Source organism: Mauremys mutica, chromosome 23 (assembly GCF_020497125.1).
Source record: "Mauremys mutica isolate MM-2020 ecotype Southern chromosome 23, ASM2049712v1, whole genome shotgun sequence".
In the NCBI taxonomy this organism is placed as follows: domain Eukaryota; kingdom Metazoa; phylum Chordata; order Testudines; family Geoemydidae; genus Mauremys; species Mauremys mutica.
Window position 1 is genome coordinate 13,510,380 of NC_059094.1, and position 22,041 is coordinate 13,532,420.

The window sequence follows — 22,041 nt, forward strand, 5'->3', positions numbered from 1 at the left end:
CACCCACCACTAAAATGCATCTCACTCTGGTCTGACTTTCTAGAGGAACGAACCTCTGTACCAGGGATATGACTGGAGAAATCTCAACTAGCCAGAGATGAGGAGTTTGGGGTGCAGCAGGCAGGCTGCCCTGGGGCTGGGGGCCAGAGAGGAGGACTCCCCCCAGCCCTCTCCCCGCTGGCACAGTGAGCTCTGGGAGGGGGGGCCCTCCCTGGCTCTCCTGGCACAACACTCACCCAAGCCCCCTCAGGCTGCTGCTCAGGAGGTCCAGCCAGGATAAGCCTCCTCCCCCCCACCCCCAGCAGCCGCCTCAACCTGCCCCCGGCACCGATCCCTTGTAGCCTGCAGCAGCCGGTGAGGAAGTGCAGTGCGGAGCTGCAGGGGGGCAGTCGCTCCCCGGCCCAGGGCAGGCAGGGACGCTCAGGGGTGACAGGCAGGGCAGGGGGATGCTCCAGGTGAGGCGCGCGGGAGCAGTAGGCGGGGCCGGAGGCGAGACCTGGCCCTGAACATTGGTGGAGCTGGGCCCCCCCAGGCCTTGAATTTGCTGGAGCCTGGGCACCATGGGCCCACATAACTCGCTGCCCCTGCCTCTCTGGAGATGCAGCATGGGCTCCCTCCGATGTCAGACCTCCCGCCAAGGTGTCCCGCCCCCACCTGTGGGGCACGAGGTTGTGAGATCACAATGTGACTCCTCCTTGCACCAGCATCCTCGCTGCCCCCTGCCCAGATGCACAGTAGGGTGGGGAGACGCCCGGGTCCCAGGGAAGCCTGGACCTGTAGGTGCTCCATGGGGAGGGTGGGGGGTGGGTGGCAGTGGGATGACTCAACTGAAGTCTGGAAGGAGCTGTAAAAGCTGGGTATTAAAGTCTGTCCTAAATGCTCAGGGAGACCTTATCTGCGTCTATCTCTTCCCATAACAATAAACACCCATTAGCTGCCTGGCTTCAAAGTCTCAGCAGTGGTGGGAAGGGCTTCTGCATGGCTGGGGGACATTTTCCCCAGTGCATATACATCACTGGAGGCTCCCACTTCCAACTTTTCCCATGCCTCCCTTTCACTGATACTCCCGTCATTCAGACGAGCGCTTCCTCTCCTGATGGCAAAGGGGCCAGAGACAACTCCTGCCTCCTTGGAGACTTTCCTTCCAGCGAGGGGGCGGGAGGGAGCTGTTCAGACAGGAGACTGGGCCTCTACATTAATTCTTCTCAACTGAAGCATGGGCGTGGTGGTGGGAAGCACATTCCATCCAGCATCTGGGAACATCCCACTGCTCAGGCTAAGGGCCAGATCCTCAGTCGATGTAAATCTGTGTCACGCCATTAGAGCCCGTGGACTGATCTCCGTGATAATGTCACCCAACCCAACGGGCTAATGACACGTCCCCCTCGCTCCCCAGCCTCTGCTTAGCCCCAGATGTGACTTGCATCATCCTTGGAAAGTCAGCGCACAGGCTGTGTTGCACCAAGGGAGTAAGTGAGCGCCAGAGACACGGCACATTCGCTGCAAGGGCCCAGCTACCCCCTTTGTAACTAGGGTGCTGTTAGCATGGTGCATTTCCAAGTGCTCACCACCCACAATTGGGGTGACGTCAGGATCACACCTGGGACATAGGGGGGTCGGGCCTAAGGGTGAGAGCCATGGGGTTGGCCAGGCCTGGAGATGAGAGCTGAGACAGAATCAAGAATCAGGGCCGTGGGACACCTGGGAATGTAGCCGAGAGCAGAGCTGAGGGTCAGAGCCAGGGATCAGAAGCCAAATGCCAGGGCCAGCGGGTGAGGCCGAGACATGGTTGGGAAGTGGAGCTGGGGGTCCGAGCCAGGGCTGTCAAGGCGTGAGGAAGGGCAGGAACTGGAACAGGCACAAGAGCTGGCTGGATGGGAGCAGGAGCAGGCCCAGGAAGCAGGATCAAGTGCAGCTGGGGGCGTGGAGCGAATGCACTGGGCAGCCAGCGAGTCCTGGCCACTGCTGGGTCAAGTAGTAGCTTAGCTCTGCCACTCCACCAGTCAGGAAGTGCAGCCAAACGGGCAGCCCCTGCCAGGGTCAGCTATGCCCAGGGTGTTGCTAGGAGACTGGCCCGGCTGTGGCTGGCTCCCTGACAGGCCAGAATGTCAGAGGCGCTCAGCACTCAACATGCACCCAACGTGATGAGCAACACCTGGCCACTTGCGCTGGTGCCTAGATGGGAGCTGGGCTCTCCTGAATGGTCCGACCCTAGTGCCAAAAAATTACTGCCCTGGTTGAACCTCAGCTTAACATGTCTACTCTCCATCCACCAACTGCAAATCACCTGGGGCCAGATTTACCTGGTGTGTCAGGAGGAGAAGCTGCTGACATGAATGGAGTTGTACCTGACACCACTGATGGACTTGACCCCGGGTGAATGTTCTCCTTTGCTGTTGTGTCTTTTTTAAAGAAAGGGGATTGGTCCTGCTTTGAGCAGGGGTTGGACTAGATGCCTCCTGAGGTCCCTTAATAATAATAGGAGATATACCAATCTCCTAGAACTGGAAGGGACCTTGAAAGGTCATCAAGTCCAGCCCCCTGCCTTCACTAGCAGGACCAAATACTGATTTTTGCCCTAGATCCCTAAGTGGCCCCCTCAAGGATTGAACTCACAACCCTGGGTTTAGCAGGCCAATGCTCAAACCACTAAGCTATCCCTCCCTTCTGAACCTGAGTTTCTATGAGGGATAGCTCAGTGGTTTGAGCACTGGTCTGCTAAACCCAGAGCTATAAATTCAATCCTTGAGGGGGCCACTTGGCAAAAACATCTGGGGCAAAAATCTGTCAGGGATGGTACTTGGTCCTGCTAGTAAAGGTAGGAGCCTGGATTCAATGACCTTTCAAGGTCCCTTCCAGCTCTATGAGATAGGATTCTATGTTTAGAGAGGTGTTGGAGTGACAGCCCTGAAGAGTGGTGGCCTCTGTTTGCCCAGGTTTCACCCGCACAAATGTTCTGTTCCTCAGCAGGCAGGACCCCCTGGCAAGCTGGGGTGGGAGAGTGGCCAGTCTCCATAACTCACTCCCAGCAAGAGGCTTGGGGCTGGTCTAGACTACCAAGTTTTACCAGCAACACTTGCCTTCTGTCGGTACAGCCTTGTACGCCCCACACGCGATTTTGGAGGCCAAGTGGCAAACTCCTGAACTTCCGTCGGTTAAATTAAAGCAGTTCCCTGCATGACATAAGCCCTGCTCCTGTGTGGATGTGGCTGTACAACCATTCCTCAGAAACTAGCCCACAATGCATCTGTCCTCACAGCAGTGAGCCCTGGGGTGGAAATGTTGAGCTCTGCTGACATCCACACTAGTTGTGCTGGTGCTGTCTGCGACAGGGACGCTTCTTCACTAGAAACTTGGGACCCCACCAAAGGCATTCCAGGTTGGTCATTGAACGGTTAAGCACTTATTTCACTGGTGAGTAAGCCTGGATTTACCTTTACCTTTGCGTGTTCCTTCTTCCCATCCCTGGCTTGTGAGTCAGCAACAATAGAAGCGAGAGGTATTTAAGTACTTAGCGGGCTAATTAACTTTGGTAGGACCTATTGCCTTGCCAGCCAACCTCTACAAAGCAAAAGGTTGCCAGCACTCGGATGCCATTCTTGCCCCAACAGGGAGTAAAAACGGCCACTGATGCTTGCAAGAGGATCCGATAGAACCACACTGCCTTCATGTGGGCTCTTGAAAATACAGCTGGCCCTAGGCGGCACTCTCACCCTGGCTTCGACTCATGTCCACCTGTGCAGCTCACTCCCCTTCCCATGATGTTGTTTCAATGTAAGGTACATGAGATTCTTGGCTTCCCTCCCCCTCAGCTATAGTGTTACCTCCACCTTAGAGTGACTGCTGTTGAGCTGAACACTGCCAGCACTCAACGCATTTCCGATTTGGAGCAAGGTCTTAAAAGTTCTTTTGGACCCTCTGCCAAGCAAAGAGTTTGGTCTTTTCTCAGTGCCGTCCAGTCTGTCTTCATTTAGATGGACTCTATGGGCGCAAAGAGTTGTCGCTGATAACATCCCCATGAAACTGTCCAATGTTAAACAGTTTTAAACAAGGTTCAGAGGTTGGAATACAGAGACCTCAGCCTGCTTAGGCCCTCGGCAAACACACCATTAAAAATCCTTTGAACCTTTTATTAAAGATACAGACAAGAAGGGAAAACAGTTAAAGCCTTTGAAACATATAGTGTGAAGTACGGCTTTCATTTTAGTTACAATACTTGTTCCCTTTCTGTTTTGCTGGAGAGAGTTTTTAGAAGGGAAAAAACCCTTGTCTGACTGACTCTTAGAGGATATTAAAGATGGTAATTTTGGCCTTTTGGGGGAAAAAAGAAGTTAGTTGAGATGGGCTGGTGGTGGTTGTTGCTGTCATTGTTAAGGTCCGATCCTGGTTCCTAAGAAGATAAAACAAGACAAACACAAAAGGGGAAAGAAAAGAACAGCAAAGATCGAAAACACAACTTCTGTTTCTGGTGTTGATTCTCACTTGCTACCTCACTGGTGGAAAAACACGGCAAGGTGTAATCAGCCCTTCTGAGACCTGACAAACATGTGCCAGCGTTGGGCTGGTTAGGGCATTGCTTTTCTCTAGTCATGGGCTTACAGCAGTGTTGTAAAACATACAGTCTTGGCCAGCTGAGCCAGATTTGTCTTGAGTGAGGTGCGGCTTCTCAGTGACTGTTTGCATTCCGGCGAGTGCATCTTGCACTTCCCAGGAGTGGCAGGTTCTCTTTGCTGAGGTGAGGAAGTCAGGTAAAAATCTCTGCCTATTTCCATCTCCCAGATCAAACAGCAGTGGGTGCCCATGCAGGCAATTCTCTGCTGCCATGGACAGCTCATTTGTTTACACAGGGGCTGTCCTTTCCCCTTACAGTAACGTGTCTCACCAACACCGTCACCCAGGAGAGAGGTTAAAGTGGCACCTAAGAGGATCTGTGCATGCAGGACTCCCACTAGGGCTGGAGTTGGTCCATACAATGCCTTGCAAAGAGTGTGGAGCTTTCGCTAGCATGGAATGCAGCCACTTGGCCTTCGTGTGGGATGAGAGGTGATCAGAGAACCATAGCAATGTAAAGGGACTTCAAGAGGTTATCTAGTCCAGCCCCCCATACTGGGGCAGGATTAAGTATTCCTAGACCATTCCTGACAGGTGTTTGTCCAATCTGTTCTTAAAACCTCAGATGACAGGGAGGTTATGGAATCTCCAGGTAAACCTGGTCCAGTGCTTAACTGTCCTTACAGATACAACAGTTTTTCTAGTCACCCTTGTTGCAAATTAAGCCCATTACTGTTCGTCCTATCCTTGGTGGACATGGAGACGAGTGATCCTCTTTATGACAACCTTTGACGTATTAGAAGACTGTTATCATGTCCCTCCTCAGCTCTTCTCTTCTCCTTTGCCTTCCTGAATCCTTTGAACGACTTTCCAGAGCGCCTAGGAACAAAGATACTGGAGACAGTGGAAGCCAGAGCACTCCAATTCCACAGTGCCAGGGCAATATAAGAACCTAGACAGCCAGAGAGCAAATATACCATCCTAAGTCACAAAATATCCAGTTTCACAGGCTACAGGTTAAACACTCCACTGCAAGCTCTTTCAAGAGAACCACCCCAGGACTTCCCAGTGATAGGGTAGGAAAGTTCAAGCTCCTCCAGCCGCGGAACCAAGGACAAGTCCAGCTGCCGCATCACAGAGTGCCAGGATCAGACTCGGGGCTCTGCATGAAGCTGTTACAGCACGTTTGACCCACGAGCACCTCAGAGGTTTCGGCCTGTGCTTGTCACTTTGATTGATCTGTTTCTCTTGAAGTACGTGTCGTCCCCAAGAGGTCAAAGCAACAGGAACAGATGCTCCCTAGGGTGATCACTGCTTATGAAATGCACAGCTATTTCTGAACCTTAACGTGCAAGAGCCGTATGGTATGTGTGCCCATGGCTGCTCCCTTTATCGTGTGACTCATCCCACAGAAGGTAACTGCACTGTACAAACTGGTACGTGGGAGGAAGGAGGCTGCTGTGGAAGTGGAAATGGAGCCAAACATGGTTGGAATCAGAGAGGGATCTTCCCAGCCCAACTCCAGGGAGCCCTTCCACCCAGCATCACACACATGGGGAGAAGCTCGGACGGTTGCAAAGGAAGTGAGCTCAGAGCTGCTGGCCAGAAACCAGGTGGCCTTGAAAAATTACGTGTTTCCATGTGAAAAATGTTGTTTTAGTGAAATTTGTCTACGGAAAATTTTGACACAAAACCATTTTGAATGGCCTTTTTCATTAAATTTTGGTTTTTGAAATTCAAAATGAACATCTCCTATTCAAACCAAAACCAGACTGATTTTTTTTCATTACATTTCTAATTTTCCCATGAACATTTTTGAAGGAAAAATCTCAACTGGAACACCCATGTCCCATCCCAGTTTTTCAACCAGCTCCAGCTAACACACTTCAGGGGCTTCAGGCTCAGAGAGGTGGTTAGGGCACTAGCTGGGGATTTGGGAGAGCTGGGTTCAATTCCCTGCTCTGCCACAGTCTTCCCGTGTGACCTTAGGCCAGTCCCTTAACCGTTCTGTGCCTCAGTTTCCCTTCTGTACAATGGGGATAGTAGCACTGCCCTCTCTCACAGGGCATAAATACACTGTGAGGCTCTTAGATACTACAGCAAGGGGGGGGATCATGAAGTGCCTTAGATCAGACCCATTGGATCAAAACTGCATTGCGATAAGACATTGGGCGTGATGAGAATCCCACTCATACTGAGACTGGTTCCCTTTGCCTAGATGCTCCCCGGTGAGGAGAATAGGAGCTGCTAGCCCCACCCCAGAAATATGTGTCATGCTTAACAGAGAAATCAACGAGCCCCGTCCCTGCCCCAAGAATCTTACAATCTAGGTTAGAGGAGCTAGGGCATGGGCGAGATGACAAGAGGTTGGGGAAGGCTTCACACAGTCAGGTCAGGGGGTTGCTCGCCACGCACGTTATGCTAGTTAATTGGGTGCACGGGTGGGGTTGGCTCTGAGGAAGCATCTGAAGGAGGAAAGAGGGGCTGCATAACATCTGTGATCCAGGCAGTCGTTCCCAGCAAGGGAGAAAGCACTGAGTGCTGGAGAAGAATAGAGGGGCCATGGAGTCCCCGCTCGCATAGAGGGGTGCGAGCGGGGACTAGCAGGAGAGAAGATGTCAGCGGCACAGTCTGTGTGGAGCCTGGACGTCGAGGACGAGGTCACATAGGATGCGGAGTTGAAGAGAAGCCGCCGGAGGGACCAGTGTTGCCCAAGTCTCATGATTTGATCCCAAGTCTCATGATATTTGGTGGCTTTCTTAAAGCCCCAGCTGCAGGAGTCAGGTGAGCAGGTGGGAATCGCAGCTTTCCAAGTTTCTAGCTCTTACGCTTCTGGAGAAAAGCCTGAAAATGTGACCTAGGTCTGACCTGAAGGGCTCAGAACCCAGCAGGCAACAAGGAAGAACCCATGACTTTTACACCAATCCCCTGATGTTGTGGGAGGGGGAGGGGGGCTGACTCATGATTTTTGAATGCTGGAGAAACTGGGCACACACGAAGGGAGGTCAGCAGATTAGAGAGGAGGAGGTCGGCTGCTGCAGTTTGGACAGACTGACCGAGAGCAATGCAAGAGCCAGAGGGGCCCGAAAGCAGAGGAGTGCAGCAGCCTGAGGGATGGAGAAAAAGAAGTGCACTTTAGAGAGAACCTACAGGAGGAAACACTGAGGGTAAAGATACAGGGGGCAGGGATTGTCTCTTACTCTATGTACGTACAGCCCCTAGCGCAATGGGACCTCTATATCTCAGCTGGGGTGATTACTCTGTAAAAATATCCTGCTGGAGTGGGCCCTTTGGTAAATTGCAAAAGTAAACAAACAGCCCAAATGGCAAAGAGCCACTGGGATGTTTATATAGCTTTCCGTTTGAATAACCAAAGGGCTTGGAGTCAATCATTAACCTAAGCTTTTAGGGCTAGAGGTAAGATATGTTTTTAAACATGATTTTTACTGCACAGCATCCCTTTAAGAACATTGTCAAAACATCCAGTGAGAGCTACCAGGAAGTCTCACTGCTTTGACTAAAGCCTGGGCAACACTGGAAATTTACATCAGCATAACTGGGTCTCTCAGGAGTGTGAAAAATCCACACCCCTGACAAACGCCTGGTGTAGACAGTGCAAGGTCAATGGAAGAATTCTTCCGTCAACATAGCTACCACCTTTGGGGAGGCAGATTACTCAGTACCGGATTTAGAATGCACCAATGGTGCTGTTGCACCAGGCCCAGGCTTGGAAGGGGGCCATGATGACTACATGGAGGCCCACAAAAAGTTAATCCAGCCCTGGGATTACCTATGATGGCAGGTGAACCCCTCCCGTCATCATGGGTTGCATCTATGTGGACACATGGCACCGCTGTAGCATTTCAAGTGTAGACAAGCCCCAAGATTTTCAATTTCTGGTGTATGTGAGACAGCTTGGTCACTCGACACTCCCTGCCTGAGATATTCGTCAATCCAGCGTGACGTTATCCTACCCCAGGTAACGAGAGCCAATAGGAAAATCGGAGATAAGGGCAGGGCAGGGATTCCAAGAAATTTTGAAAGAAACAAACAAAAAAAAATCTTTAAAAAATGTTTTCCACTGAAGTTTTCCAGTGCTTTGACAGAAAACGGAAAACTTTTTGGTCATCAAAGCTCAAAATTTTGTCCACGTTTCACTGAAAAAAACGTGGATCATTTAGGGGAGAAAAAACCCCAAATCAATTGCAAAAAATGTCTTGACAAAAAAACGCCGTTTTGCATAAAAAAAGTGTTCCTAATGAAAAATGCCAGTGATCTCTAAATGAGCAACAAAAATAAAAATAAAAAGACATTACCAGCTGGAATGTCTCTGGTAGAGACCAACATCAGCCTTTATTAGTATCATTTATTAGTCTTGCTTGTGAAAATCACAGTTTTCTGTTGTCTAAGCAGGAAGAGTTCATTAAACCGGTGCTGTCCCCACCCTGCCCCAGTGCATAGTGGGTGCTACCATCCATCATTCACAGGTGCTCTCAATTGCTCTTGATCCCCTGCAGATAGAGGCAGGTGTGGTCATAGTGGCAGGCTCTGACTGCCCCAGCCTTAGCTACCTCTGGAGCTGGATGCTTGACCTGGCATTTGTTTCCTGGTAATTAGCAGTTAAGGTAGCTTTGAGAAGCAAAGCATCCAAACTGGAATGTCAGACTCAGACCCATCAGCCCATCCCTAATCCCACAAGGAAGTGCCTCCTTTGTGTGTGTTTGTAGGTTTGTAGGTTCTAATTCTTCCTCGCTTTTCCCTGCACCCAAATCCTGGCCCAGAGGTCACCTGGCTTTCGCCTTTATTCCATGACCCGGGAGCATGGAAATGGCTCTGGTCCCCATGGCGACGCTCATACCAGAAATCCCTGCTGTCTGTCAGCAAGGGTCCCCAGCTGGCAGGGCATTGGGATCACGTGGGATCCTCCAGACTCAGCTGTGAAGATGACTCCTGCACTGACTGGGCCAAAGTCCCTGGTCGTCACTCAAGCAGGGGGCCCACTGGAACCAACGCTAGTTTGCCTGATGCAACCCCCCACTTACTTTTGCTGCATTGCGCCTTCCTGACAGGGCTAATGCCATGGCTTTCAAGAGGACTGCTCATGTGAGGGAAGGGGTAGTCAAGCCCTGACTCGGTAAGGGCTGAATCACTGGTTGCACCTACAAAGTCAGAAGATGGTGAAACGTAGCGAGTCCCAGCTATTATTGTGATTACGGTAGTGCCTAAAGGCACCAGCTCAGATCAGAGCCCCGTTGCGGTTGGTGCTATAAAACAGAGTGAGAGTCAGTCCCTGCCCCAAAGCGCTTACAATCTAGACAGACAAAACAGAGGGGAAAGAGACACAGATAGATCACGGGCAGAGCTGGGAAAAGCACCCAGCTCTCCCGACTTCCAGGCCAGTGCCCTACATGCTGAGGGACACTCTGGATTTTACACGCTGTTTAAGGTTCTGGCTCAGGCAATCTGGAGCCCACTCTGGGTATGCTGGCATGGGAGCAGAATTCGGCTGGAAGGGTCTCATGCTGGATGCCCAAAGTTAGTGGACGCCTTTGAAAAGCCAATACAGAAAAGGGCACTGGAGGATACTGGAGGTGGAGGGAGTTTTAATAAAGCACATTTCAATTTCCTAAATGAGTCTCAGTCCCATCCCAGATTAATGCCTGTCTCCTCCTGCATTCCATGTGCTAACTATCCCATGGGTTTTGCTTGCTAGGCAGCACCACCTGCTGGTACTGACCTGCCATGTTAGCTTGTTTCTTTGCTGTGGTTTAGTTAGTTTTGGGGGGCTGAAACCTTGACCCTGTTGGAGTCAAAGGGAGTTTTGCCATTGGCTTCTGTGAGGCCATTTCACCCCTGATGTTCTACAGGGACACACAGGCATGGAGGTCGGGGTCTGCTAACTCTTGCTAAAAATTGCATGTTCTCTTTTATAATGACCTGCCTCCAGGGCTCTTAGGAAGACCTGAAGTGAGGTGTTTGCCTAGATGCTGCTTCCCACTCTGCTGCAGAGTGGGGGGAAAAGTCAGAAATTGCTACTCGCCTTCCTAAGAGCCCTGGATATGCTCAAGTCCTGGGCACCAACAACTCTTTCAGCACTGTAATCAATGAACGCTGTCTGACCTCTGCCATGGATGGGGATATTAACCTGTTATAACCCTGAAGCATGTCAGATGACTGGGGCCTAGGGATAAAGAACACCTGGCTACCAACAACCCTGTGTGTCAGCCTTTCATTCTAGGCACATACGTGCAGGCAGCCCTAGCACACACATGTGCATTTGCTGTCTCTCTGTGCACCGCTCACACCTCCTGTGTGCCTGTCTCTCCCCAGCTGTCCTGTTCACCACCACAGGGGAGCCTCGCAGACCCACCACCCGCCCTCCAGCCTCATTAACAGACACAGGAGATCCCTCACTGAGATTTGAGGCATCCTAAACAGTTGTTGGTGCCCAGGACTTGAGCATATCCGGAGAGTGGCCGGGAATGTGCCCGGGAAAGGGGGATGAGGGGATGCCCCTGGGCCAATGACAGGAACAAAACAGTGGCTGCCCATACCCTGCTCTCATGCTTTGGTTCTCCTGCAAGTGAAGGTTCCACTGTGCAATGCAGACAGGCAGTGAGCGAACCAGCCTCTGGGCAGAGCTTGGTGGAGAAAGCTCATTCCCTTTTGCAGAGGATTTTGAGATTTCAACATTTCTCTCGTCAGCTAGGAGCATCTGCACTAGCAGAGCTGCTGGGAGTGTGGAGATGCTGGGGTGAAAGTTTTATGTTCTGCATTGCCTTTTTTGTTAATCGATGAAATGCTCCACAATCATCTATCAGTCTGTCTGGACTTCTTGAAATGCTGGTGAGTGAAAAATCAAGTCAGGGCTCACCTGCAACACCACACCCACCGGCAAGGGGCGCACTGGGTCAGCCTGGAGCATTAACAGTTCTCAATACACAAAGGAGAAACCTATGGTCTCTGGGAGAAAGCGCCCCGGGGTGTGACTGGGTGTAAACCTGAAGTCCAGTCCCAGCTCTGCCACTGATTCAGTGTGACTTTGGCAGGTCACTTTCCACATCTCTGTGACTCAGTTTCCCCATCTGTAAAATGAGCATAATAATGTCTTCTCAAACTAGGCAGAACCCAAAGATATAGGCTCAACACAGGAATGACTGGATGAAATCCTTTGGCCTGCTACTAGACACACAGGCTAGGTCAGTGGTCCCCAACGCAGTGCCCACGGGCGCAATGGTGCCCGTTGGGGCATCTATGTGCGCCCACGTACTGGCCGGAGGACAAGCATCTGCCGAAATGCTGCCGAAAAGCGGTGTCATCAAGAGGCATCGCCGCCAAAAAGCGGCGTCATCAAGAGGTGATTTTCGGCGGCATTTTGGTGGTGACGCCTCTTGATGACGCTACTTCGGCGGCATTTCAGCGGCGATGCCTCTTGACGTTGCTGCTTCTCAGTGGCATTTCGGCGGATGCTTGTCTGCCGGCCACGGTCCTCAGTGGCTCATCGTCCGGCGCCTGCCACCCGGAAAAGGTTGGGGACCACTGGGCTAGGTAATCATAATGATCTCTTCTGCCCCTAAAATCTATGTATGGATCTAAGAATACTTCCCAACCCCAGAGGGCTATTTGGAAGCAGAAGTATTTGTAAAGCACTTTGGAAGGGAAGGCTAGAGCGTATTTATGATTGAAAGTTGCGAGTTGTTTTCTTTTATTACAGCAGTCATTAAACTGGGAGCTCCGTGCCCTTACACACAGGTGTCCTATGTTCAAACTATAGCTCTGCCTTTGGATTGCAGCTGATGTGTGAGGCTACCTTTATCTCAGGGAGTGGTTCCTGTGTTCTCCTGTGGGTGGCTGACTGGCGACGTAACTTATTACAGGAAACTCGATAATGAAAGTGGTCATAAGAAAAGAAACACATTACAAGTCTCGGCTTCAGCATGTCTGCCGGGAGAATCGGAATCCTGGTAGCTCTGTCTTCCTTACAGCAGATTCTAGGTACGGTATGGAAATCTTTGTGCTGCTTTGCTCATGCTAAAGTCATAGTCCAAGCATAGCGTGTGCTTTTTGCTTTGTCTTTGCCAAAGCACTCAAAGTCTCTGTGGACGGGGCCTCGGCCATGTAAACAGGAGTGAAATGTAAGGCTCTGGGGTGGATAAATGTTAAATGAAATGGGAGGTGCGATTCCCTGTTCATGGAGATATACCCTAGCTAGTTCTGCTCGAGTAGTGCCTAAAACTAGCAGTGTGTCCGTGGGGGCACAGGCCCGAGGGGTCGGGCGGGCTTGTTCTCAGGATGGCTAGTCCAAGCCGCTGCCAGTGCAGCTGTGGACATGCTGCTGTTTTTAGGGGTTGGCTCACGCAGAGCTAATGCAGGTACATTTACATGAGTTGGGCATCACACCCCCACCTCAGATGTGCACCTACCCTAAAAAGCATCCTCCTGAAGGAGCAGGGATAGCTAGAAATTGGTTCTGTCCTGAAAACCCCAGATGCCTGGCGTGTAGGGCTGGCAGGCCCGTGACCTGCTTTGGACTCGGAAATCAGGACCTTTTGAAGCAATCTGTTTTAAAAAATTGGAGTTGAAACAGTTGTCTGAGGAATTGCCATAGGAGCTGAAGGAAGCACCGTCAAACCAGAGTATGTAAACTAAGAACTGATCCAGTCCTTTCCCCAGAGCTGGATCTGAACCCCAAGCTGCTTCCAGGGGTTGAGAAAAGCGTGGGCAGCCTACAACCTCACTGAGGCTGGACTCAGAGGCACCGAGCTGGTTCTTGCGCTTGAAGAACAAAGCCAGAGGGGCAGGAAAATGGGCAAAATCAAAACTTGGTCCAAACACCCCCCAGGGCTGGGGTGAATCATGCCCATCGGGAGCACTGCAGGAAGGCATCAGAGAGCAGTAGGTCCTCACACGTGCTGTTCTCGCCCAAACCCGTCCCAGCCCCAGAATCAAGCCTGGAGCATTCAAATAGCTTTTCCTTCCTATTTCCTTCCTTTCCAGGCTCCTTAGCTGTGCGGCAGCCCTCCGTGCTACTGTCCCCCCCTCGCAACGTGACGCTGCTGTCGAAGGATTTCGGCATGGCTTTGACATGGCTCCCCGGGGAGGGGTCCCCGCCAGATGTGCTGTATACTGTGAGGTACCAAAGGTGGGTGTCCCGCAAGGGAAAGTGACTAGGAGCGCCTGGGGCTTGTTCCCCATGGCAGGTGGAGTGCGGGGAGAACTGTGAGTTGCGGTTCTATTAGCGGGGTCTGTTCCTAGCTTTTTATGCTGGATGGACCAGGCCCGCAAACAAACTGATCAGCTACAGGGCCGTCCCTTGTAGAGCTAGGATTGCCAGATGGCTGGTTTTCAACTGGAACATCCGGTCGAAAAGGGAACCTGGCGGCTACAGTCAGCACTGCTGACCAGGCCATTAAAAGCAGAGTCCCCTCCCAAACTCCAAACCCCTCAGCCCCAGCCCAGAGCCCCCTCCTGCATCCCAAACCCCTCATCCCTGGTCCCACCCCAGAGCCCGCACCCCCAGCGCACATCCCAACCCCCTGCCCCAGCCCAGTGAAAATGAGCAAGTGAGTGAGGGTGGGGGAGAGGGAGAGGGGGATGGAGTGAGCAGGGGATGGGGTCTAACAGAAGGGGAAGGGGTGGGGCCCCAGGGAACAGGTGGGGCGGGGAGTGGGGCCAGGGTGTTCTGTTTTGTGCGATTAGAAAGTTGGCAACCCTGTGTAGAGCACTGAGGGGAGCTGGGGTTCAGGCAGCTTAGAGCCTGGTTAAAAGTGCTCCCCAGCACTGCCCAGGCCAGCAGGGCCGTGTTTGCTCTCTGTGCTGTTACGGGGACCCTCTTACTGCACCCCACGCAGCCTGGCTGCCACAATTCCCTTTCTCCCCTGCCATGCTGAGCACACCCCTGTGGTCCCTCTCTGGCTTCCTGTCTCTTATCACTGCAGTTTCAAGTTCCTTAATCTCGCCTGCCCCAGGCTCTGCCCTCCTCTCTCTCCTTGCTGCTCCCTTCAGCTGGCCCCTGCTTCCGGCTTTGCCTCCCTCTCCAGTGGTGTCCCCAGGGGCCTGGTTCCTTTGGGGCCTGAGCCAAGTCAGTAGGAGTCTGTCCGTTGATGACCGTAGAACTGGAGAAATGGCGTTTCACCAGCAGGAAGCTGGTGCAGTGGAGTGGAGAACCTGGCCCCTTGTTTTCATCTACCAAGCACAATCTCTCTCTTTCTTATCTCTCCTTAAAACCCACTGCTTCAAACCTCCCCTTCCTTTGATCCTCCACCAGCCTTCCCTCCCTTGGGCTGCCTCTCCTCCTGCCTGTGTTGGCCTCTCCTTCCCCAGGGCCTGCTTGTGCAGCCCACAATGGGAGGACTTGCAGATCCTGATCCATCCCACAGGGATGTCAATGGGAGCCTTTCCACTGGCCTCCATGGGCCTGGAGCAGGCCCAATGAGCTTAAGCTAAGAGTTTCTAAAGTGACTTGCAGGCCCCAGTGTGAGGCACTTTCAAAGGGCCTGATCCTCAGGAGTTGCAGAGGACCATCCCCCTGGAAATCAGGACCTTTTAAGGCAGCTCAAGTAGAGCACCCAAAAAAACTCCACAGGTGCCTAAAATTCCGAGTCACATTTGAAAATCTCGGCCTGGGGTTGCAAAGCTTTTTAGGGAAGAGACGGAGTCTCATTCCTTCTACCTTGAGTACTTATATGGCCCCCAACGCTGTAATATCTGAGTGCCTGACTGTGTTTAATGTGCTGCTCGTCCTGACTACCCTGCAAGGCAGGGCAGCGCTATTATCCCTGTTTTACAGATGAGGAAACTGAGGCACGGACACTAAGGCTGTGTCTACGCTTACCGCGGTGTGTGGAGTTCAGACATAGCACGCCCCCCCAGCACAGGAGTAAATAGCAGTGTAGGCTCCTCCTGTAGAGTGGAGACATGCCAGAACCTTAGTGTGTGTACCCTACACGGATCTACATGGCCAGGCTGGGCCTACCATATCTGCATTGCTATTTTTAGCAGTGTAGTGTCCTGCTACCTCCCCGCTGTCAGAGCCTCAGCCTCTGTCAGCAGGGAAAGGCTCTGGCAGGGAGGAGGCAGTGAGGAAAGGCTGCAGCAGCTTCCCGCTGCCCGAGAATTTCCCTGCTGCCTTCCCTGTGCAGCCCGCTTTTCACTGCAGTATATCGCTACACATACCCTACACCACACCACCACCAATATCACGGCGTGTGTGATTTTCCCAAGGTCACCCAGGAAGCCTGAGTCAGAAAAGGGGATTTGATCCATGGTTGCCCGAGTTCCAGGTTTGCACCCTAACCACTGGGCAATCCTTCCTTTCATTCTGTTGCTGTAAAGCAGAATGTAAGTCTTTGGGGCCATTTAAATAATTAGAATTTGGGCTCTGTCCCTTTGCCAGGGCCAATCCCTGGGAACAGGCAAATGTGGGGAGAGCTCTGCCGTAAGCCCTCAGCCACGTTTGGTGCTAGTTCTGCAGAACGCCACCCCTGCTAGCCCGAAGAAGCCCTAGATGTTCAACCCTGTGTTGGTTTTGTTTCTTCTTTCAGACGGGATCACGTGAAGCAGTGGGAAAAGGTCCGACACTGCAGAAATATTTCCCAAACCACCTGCAATCTGACTTGTGTGTCAGACCCGTACAACAACTTCAGCGCCCGCGTCAAAGCCCTGTCGGCAGGGCGCCAGTCCCCCTGGGTGGAGTCGGGATTCATGGAATATCATTTTGATGGTACATTATTGTTAGTCTATGCTATGGCTGAACGGCCTCTCCAGAGAGAATGTTTGTGTGATGCTCCCACAGCACTAGAAGAGTTTGGAGTTTCCCTCTACTCTCCTCCACGCTTGTAAGATTTCGTAAGGTGCTCAGATACCATGGTGATGGGCACGGCATAAGAACCGGAATAGAACAGACCCACACTACAGCTGTAGGCCCTATGCAGCGAGCTGAGTCTCAACAACCTCCCCTGGGGGAAGGACAGTGCCCGTTGGGGAGTTTCTGATCGCAGGCTCTTTGTCCTTCATTATCCAATCACTGAGATCGTGGCTTCTGCAGATCAAGTGGCTACCCCCAAGTCAGATGCTTAAAGCACGGGCAGACTCACTGACGGGGGTAAAGAGGGCAATTGGCCAGGGGCCAGGGTGATTAAAAGGGTCTGGGGGCTGCCGCCGGCAGCGCAGCGGGGCTAAGGCAGGCTTCCTACCCGCCATCACTCTGCGCTGCTCCGTCCCTACGGCCCCTGGGGAGGAGGGTCTCCATGCGCTGCCCCCACCCCGACCGCTGACTCCACAGCTCCCATTGGCTGGGAAATGTGGCCAATGGGAGCTGTGGGGCGGTGCCTGCGGACAGTGGTGCACGGAGACCCCCTAGGCCCCCCGCCTAGGAGCCACTGCCAGAGGGGTGTGCCAGCTGCTTTTGGGAGCCGCCCAAGGTAAGCGCTGACCCCCTGACCCGCTCCTGTACCCCAACCCCCTGCCCCAGCCTAGATCCCGCATCAAGCTCCCTCCAAGAGCCCACACCCCCTCCCACACCCAAACTCCTTCCCAGAGCCCACACACCTTCCTGTGTCCAAACTCCCTCCCAGAGTCTGACCCCGCATCCCCTCCCACACCCAAATTCCCTCCCAGAGGAAGGGGCAGGGGTCCTTGGGTTTGTGTGATTAGACAGCTGGCAACCCAGCTGGGCAGGCATGTGGAAGCCCTGGCTGTGCCGGAAGAGTGTGCCCAGCAGCAGAGCCGGCAGGCCATCAGCCAGCGCGGGCACAGCACCACCCAAATGTCAGGTGGCCCGCGGCTGCGCGGGTGCAGCTTGTGCATACATGGGGGCCCATCGACTCGTCTGCCCTGGGGCCCGCACTTGCTGTCGGCAGGCCTGAGCACTGGCTTTGAACTCTTTGTATCCATCTAAGAAAGAGCCTGAGCTTTACAAAAACTTAAGTGTCCCGGGTTACTTTGTATGTGGCCTGTTTGGGTGACTGGCTTTTGGCTGCATACTGGGATCTATGCCAGGGCCGCCCAGAGAATTCCGGGGGCCCGGGGTCTTCGGTGGCGGGGGGCCCCCGCTCAGGGGCGGCTCTAGACCCCAGCGCGCCAAGCAGGCACGTGGGGCGGCCCTTTCCCTGGGGGGCGGCATTTGGCTCCGGTTGAGCTCCCGCAGGCATGCCTGCGGCAGGTCGACCGGAGCCCGGGACGAGCGGACCTGCCGCAGGCATGACTGCGGCAGGTGCCGTGGTCCCGCGGCTCCGGTTGACCTGCCGCAGTCATGTCTGCGGGAGGTCCAGCCGAGCCGCGGGACGAGCGCCCCCTCCGCAGTCATGCCTGCGGCAGGTCCGCTCGTCCCGGGCTCCGGTCGACCTGCCGCAGGCATGCCTGCGGGAGCTCAACCGGAGCCGCGGGAAGAGGGGAAACACTCCAGGGGCCCCGGAAAACACTCGTGGGGGCCCCTGCGGGACGCGGGGCCTGGGGCAAATTGCCCCTCTTGCCCCCCCCTCTGGGCGGCCCTGATCTAGGCGAGTGCTGCTCTAACATCTGGGCACTCAATTACAGTGGAACTGGCTCCCCCAGCACTAGAAGTGAGCATGACGGAAAGTACAATCAACGTGAGTGCCGCTTTCCCCCTGGCTTCCTGTGTGGAGAGCACCTTTATCGATCTGAAGTATGACCTGGACTTCTGGGAAGCCGGAACTGAAGACAAGGTCAGAAGACCAGTGCTTCATTGGATTAGGCATAGATACATAATGGAGATGCAAAGCTGAGATCTTGGTCCAAATGTCTCTAAAGTTCTGGGGAGGGGAGCGGGTTGGATCTGGGTTTCTGGGAACTGGGAATCATGAGAATAGTTGTTTGACCCCCAAATCCAACATTCCAGATCCTTCTGCTATATATCCCACAATGCACAGAGACAAAAGTCCCAGGATACATAGAGTCCTGCAAAGAAGCAAAGCCTCATGGGATACCTGCCCAGAACACTACCACATCCTCCACACAAAGTCCAAAACGTGAGACATGCTGATAGGTATTGAATCAGAGAACAGCTGACGTTGTGTACACAGTCAGAGCATGCCGTCTCACATGCACCAGTTAGTGTGCAAAACACTCAGTGCAAATTAGCCCCCCAGTGCAGCCAAGGCCTAGAAGACTGAAATAGTCAAATGAGAAATACCAGTGCCAGACCAGGCATCTGTGGAGTGATACGTGGTTCTTGCCTGGCTAACATCTACACACATGGAAGAGGAGAGACATGTCACAAAGGTCCCTCCAGAGTCTAAACAGAGGATTCAGGTCTGAATAGAGAACCCCGACCATCTCCAACCCTCTGTTTTCCTTGTGTCTCAGCAGATGCAGTACTACAACAACATGAAGTGGGACAAGGTAACAATCAACACTCGGGAGATCAGTGGCAATTACTGCCTGAGTGCCAGGGCTTCTTTCCAAGTAATCCAACTAAAACACAGCGAGTTCTCCAAGCCGGTGTGTGTGCTGTTAAAGTCCAAAGGTACGGCCCTGCTGGGAGGAAGCAAGGGGATTGGTTGAGAAGGGGCAGGGCTGGGAGGAAATTTTTCCATCCAAACTGGTTTTTGACGGAGAATTGGGTGGTCCAGGAAAGAGGCTGATTTTGCAAAAAAGTGTCTCCTTTCAGTGAAAATTTTTGTCAAAAACCAAAATGCCCGAAAAACTGAGACTTTGGCCAAAAACCAAAATATTTTAGCCAAAATAACTTGGTATTTCAGCCCAGAATTTTTGGTATTTAAATTTCCCCTGTAAATGTAAATTGTCCATGGAGAACTTAGATTAAAGGTTGGGTTTTTTTCCATTTTCAGCAACGTTTTCTGTAAAAAAAATCCATTAGGTTTTGACCAGCTGTAGACAGGATGCTGGTCTGGATGTGGGCCGACCTGAGTTCTGTAGCTGGCCAAATCACTCCCTTATCTAGGCTGTTGTCAAATGAGGAGAATGACACTGAGGTTTGAGATCGACAGATGAGAAGTCCTCTGTAAGTAGGGTGACCCAGAAAGCAACTGTGAAAAAACAGGAAAGGGAGTGGGAGGTAATAGGTGCCTATGTGAGAAAAAGTCCCAAAAAAATGGACTGTCCCTATAAAAACAGGACATCTGGTCACCCTAGCTGTAAGAAACTAGTAGTACTTGTAGAACATGTCCACGGCAACAGAACTATTTCTTGGCTTTCTCTCTTGCAGACATGGACTGGAAGTTCCTAGTCACCATTGCAGTCCCATTGCTCGTCCTGCTTTTCCTTTGCACTGTTGTTGCATCCATCCTATGTCTGTGTAAACAAGCTGCCAAGAGAGTGAAGAGGCCTCAAGCTTTGGTACGCAAAGACTGCATTATTGGGCCAATCCTGGAAGCCGCTGTGTTCCTGCAACTCTTCCCGATTTCCTCGGCACTTCTCGGGATTGGGTCCAGAATTGAGATCAGATAACACATACTTCAGTGTATTTGTACAGCGGTAGCACACAACTTGTGTGTGACACAAGGCTTAGGAAAGGGATAGATAATAGGACAGAAAATATCATCTTGCCTCTATATAAATCCCTGGTATGGCCACATCTTGAATACTGTGTGCAGATGTGGTCGCCCCCATCTCAAAAAAGATATATTGGAATTGGAAATGGTTCAGAAAAGGGCAACAAAAATGATTAGGGGTATGGAAGGGACAGGAGCGGCTTCCAGCCACAGGGGAGGGGTGGGGAGAAGGGATGACATGGCCCGTGTCTTTGCAGAGCTCATCTCCTCTCCTCCCACCACTCCCAGTGTGGCTGGAAGCAGCTTGTCCCTTTCTGCCCACACAGTGTCAAAAGGCAGCTATCACCTCCAGGTTATGGAAGGGACAGGCTCTCTGGCACTTCCCATGTCCACTACAGTTGCTTTAAAAAGTATCTGTCAAAATGAAAACCCCCTTTAACCTGTCAATCTCATTTCCCTTCTCGCTAGGATTTCTCCCATTTCAGGGCTCCTGTGAAGATCCTTGAGAAGGAGCCCAGCGAAAAGGAGTTCTTTGAGGAAGACCTCCTCGTCTGCATGGAGAAGCCAGCATTGGAAGGGAGAAGGAGTTGTCCTTCAGCAAGGAACCACATATCATTAAAGGCTTCTCTCCTCTCACTCTGGGAGGAAGAGGAAGACGACGACGACAGCAGCAGTTTCAGACCCTACACTGAAATGCCTCAGTTCCTGAAAAGAGCTCCCAACTGCCAAGCCGCCAGCACGAGTCACCAAAGGCCCAACCCGGGTTCTGAACTGGGCAGCTCCCACCTTGAGGGAGGACCTGTGTCTGACCTAGCAGGGTTAGGGTTCTCTCAGCTTGTTTGGAGAAGGGGCTCGTCTAAGGGGGACACCTCTGGGTTCCAAGACAGTGAGAAATCCTTCCTTTCTGAGAGTTCCTCCTTGGGAGACTTCTCTCTCTTTGAAGCCCAATATCCAGCTACTAATGGACATGGGCAGCTTGTCTGCCAAGGAGACACCTTCCTTCAGGTGACTGTGTTGACGGAGGGGCTCAATGGGAAGCCTCCTGCTTATGAGCAACGCCTGCCAATGAGAGGTCCCCATAACACCAACCATCAGCGGCATCCTTATCCTGACCCAATAGTGTGTGTTGCACTAGAAGTCAGTCAGGACTCTGACGGCTTCCCTCTTGAGGGGCAGCTTGTTTGCTTCCAGACTTTAAAGCTCGCAGAGGACGAGTGCATCGCAAGCGACAGCGACAGCGACAGCCTCACCGTGTGCTCGGAAGAAGACCCACCACCCCTGGCCTCGCTAGTAAGCAAGACTTTTGAAGCTGAGACACAGGGGAAAGGTGGCAGCTTGCAGCAAGAGAGCGATCCAACCTTTAAATTCCAGGGATATCAGCATGTGCGTTATATGTCAAGGAACTGATGGGAATAGCAGTCCTGTGGCTGGCCTGGATCTAGGGAGCTCCGTCCAGGAGGAAAACAAGGACAAGTGTTTGTCAGACCCAAGATTTATGCTGCTTGTGCATTGCCACCCATGCAAAATGCTTTCTGCTACTGTTTGTCCTGCCTAGGGCTAGGTCTTCACTCACAGAAAGAGGTGGGTTTTTATCACGGGGTATCTAATGCATGTTACCTGTCCCGCTGGAAAAACAAGGCACTGTAGTTTTACCATGAGGTAAGCAAAGTGAGGTCTACCCCAGGCAGGGGTATGGTGCTAGCAGAACTGGCTCTAGTTTTTGCCGCCCCAAGCAGTGCACCGAATTGCCGCCATGGGCGGCGGGGGCAGTCCATGTGCCTGTAGGGCGGCAGGCACCTTTCCCCGACGGCGGCAATTCGGCACGCTGCTGGGGGCAAAACAACAGGGACTGCCGGGGCCGCCCAGAGGGGGGGGGCAAGTGGGGCAATTTGCCCCAGGCCCCGGGCCCCGCAGGGGCCCCCATGAGAGTTTTTCAGGGCCCCTGGAGAAGGGTCCTTCGCTCGCTCCTGGGGCCCCGGAAAACTCTTGCAGAGCCCGGACCCCCGGAGCTTCTTCT

General features: G+C 52.6%; 2 protein-coding genes across 4 annotated transcripts in view; one reads left to right on the forward strand and one right to left on the reverse strand.

Moving 5' to 3' along the window:
- The window catches only part of GRHL3 (grainyhead like transcription factor 3), a 211,551-nt gene that overhangs the window by 85,661 nt on the left and 103,849 nt on the right, over positions 1–22,041 (reverse strand). The window lies entirely within an intron of this gene.
- Positions 12,428–21,894, forward strand: IFNLR1 (interferon lambda receptor 1). 2 transcript variants are annotated; one of them, XM_044997794.1, is made up of 7 exons: positions 12,428–12,546; positions 13,549–13,693; positions 16,095–16,273; positions 18,088–18,236; positions 18,877–19,036; positions 19,739–19,869; positions 20,493–21,894. In XM_044997794.1, the coding sequence occupies exons 1-7, from the start codon at positions 12,489–12,491 to the stop codon at positions 21,429–21,431; spliced, it is 1,761 nt and encodes a 586-aa protein (XP_044853729.1). In that variant the 5' UTR covers positions 12,428–12,488; the 3' UTR covers positions 21,432–21,894. The 2 variants fall into 2 exon arrangements, with proteins under 2 accessions (XP_044853729.1, XP_044853730.1); XM_044997795.1 differs by having other exon boundaries at positions 18,880–19,036.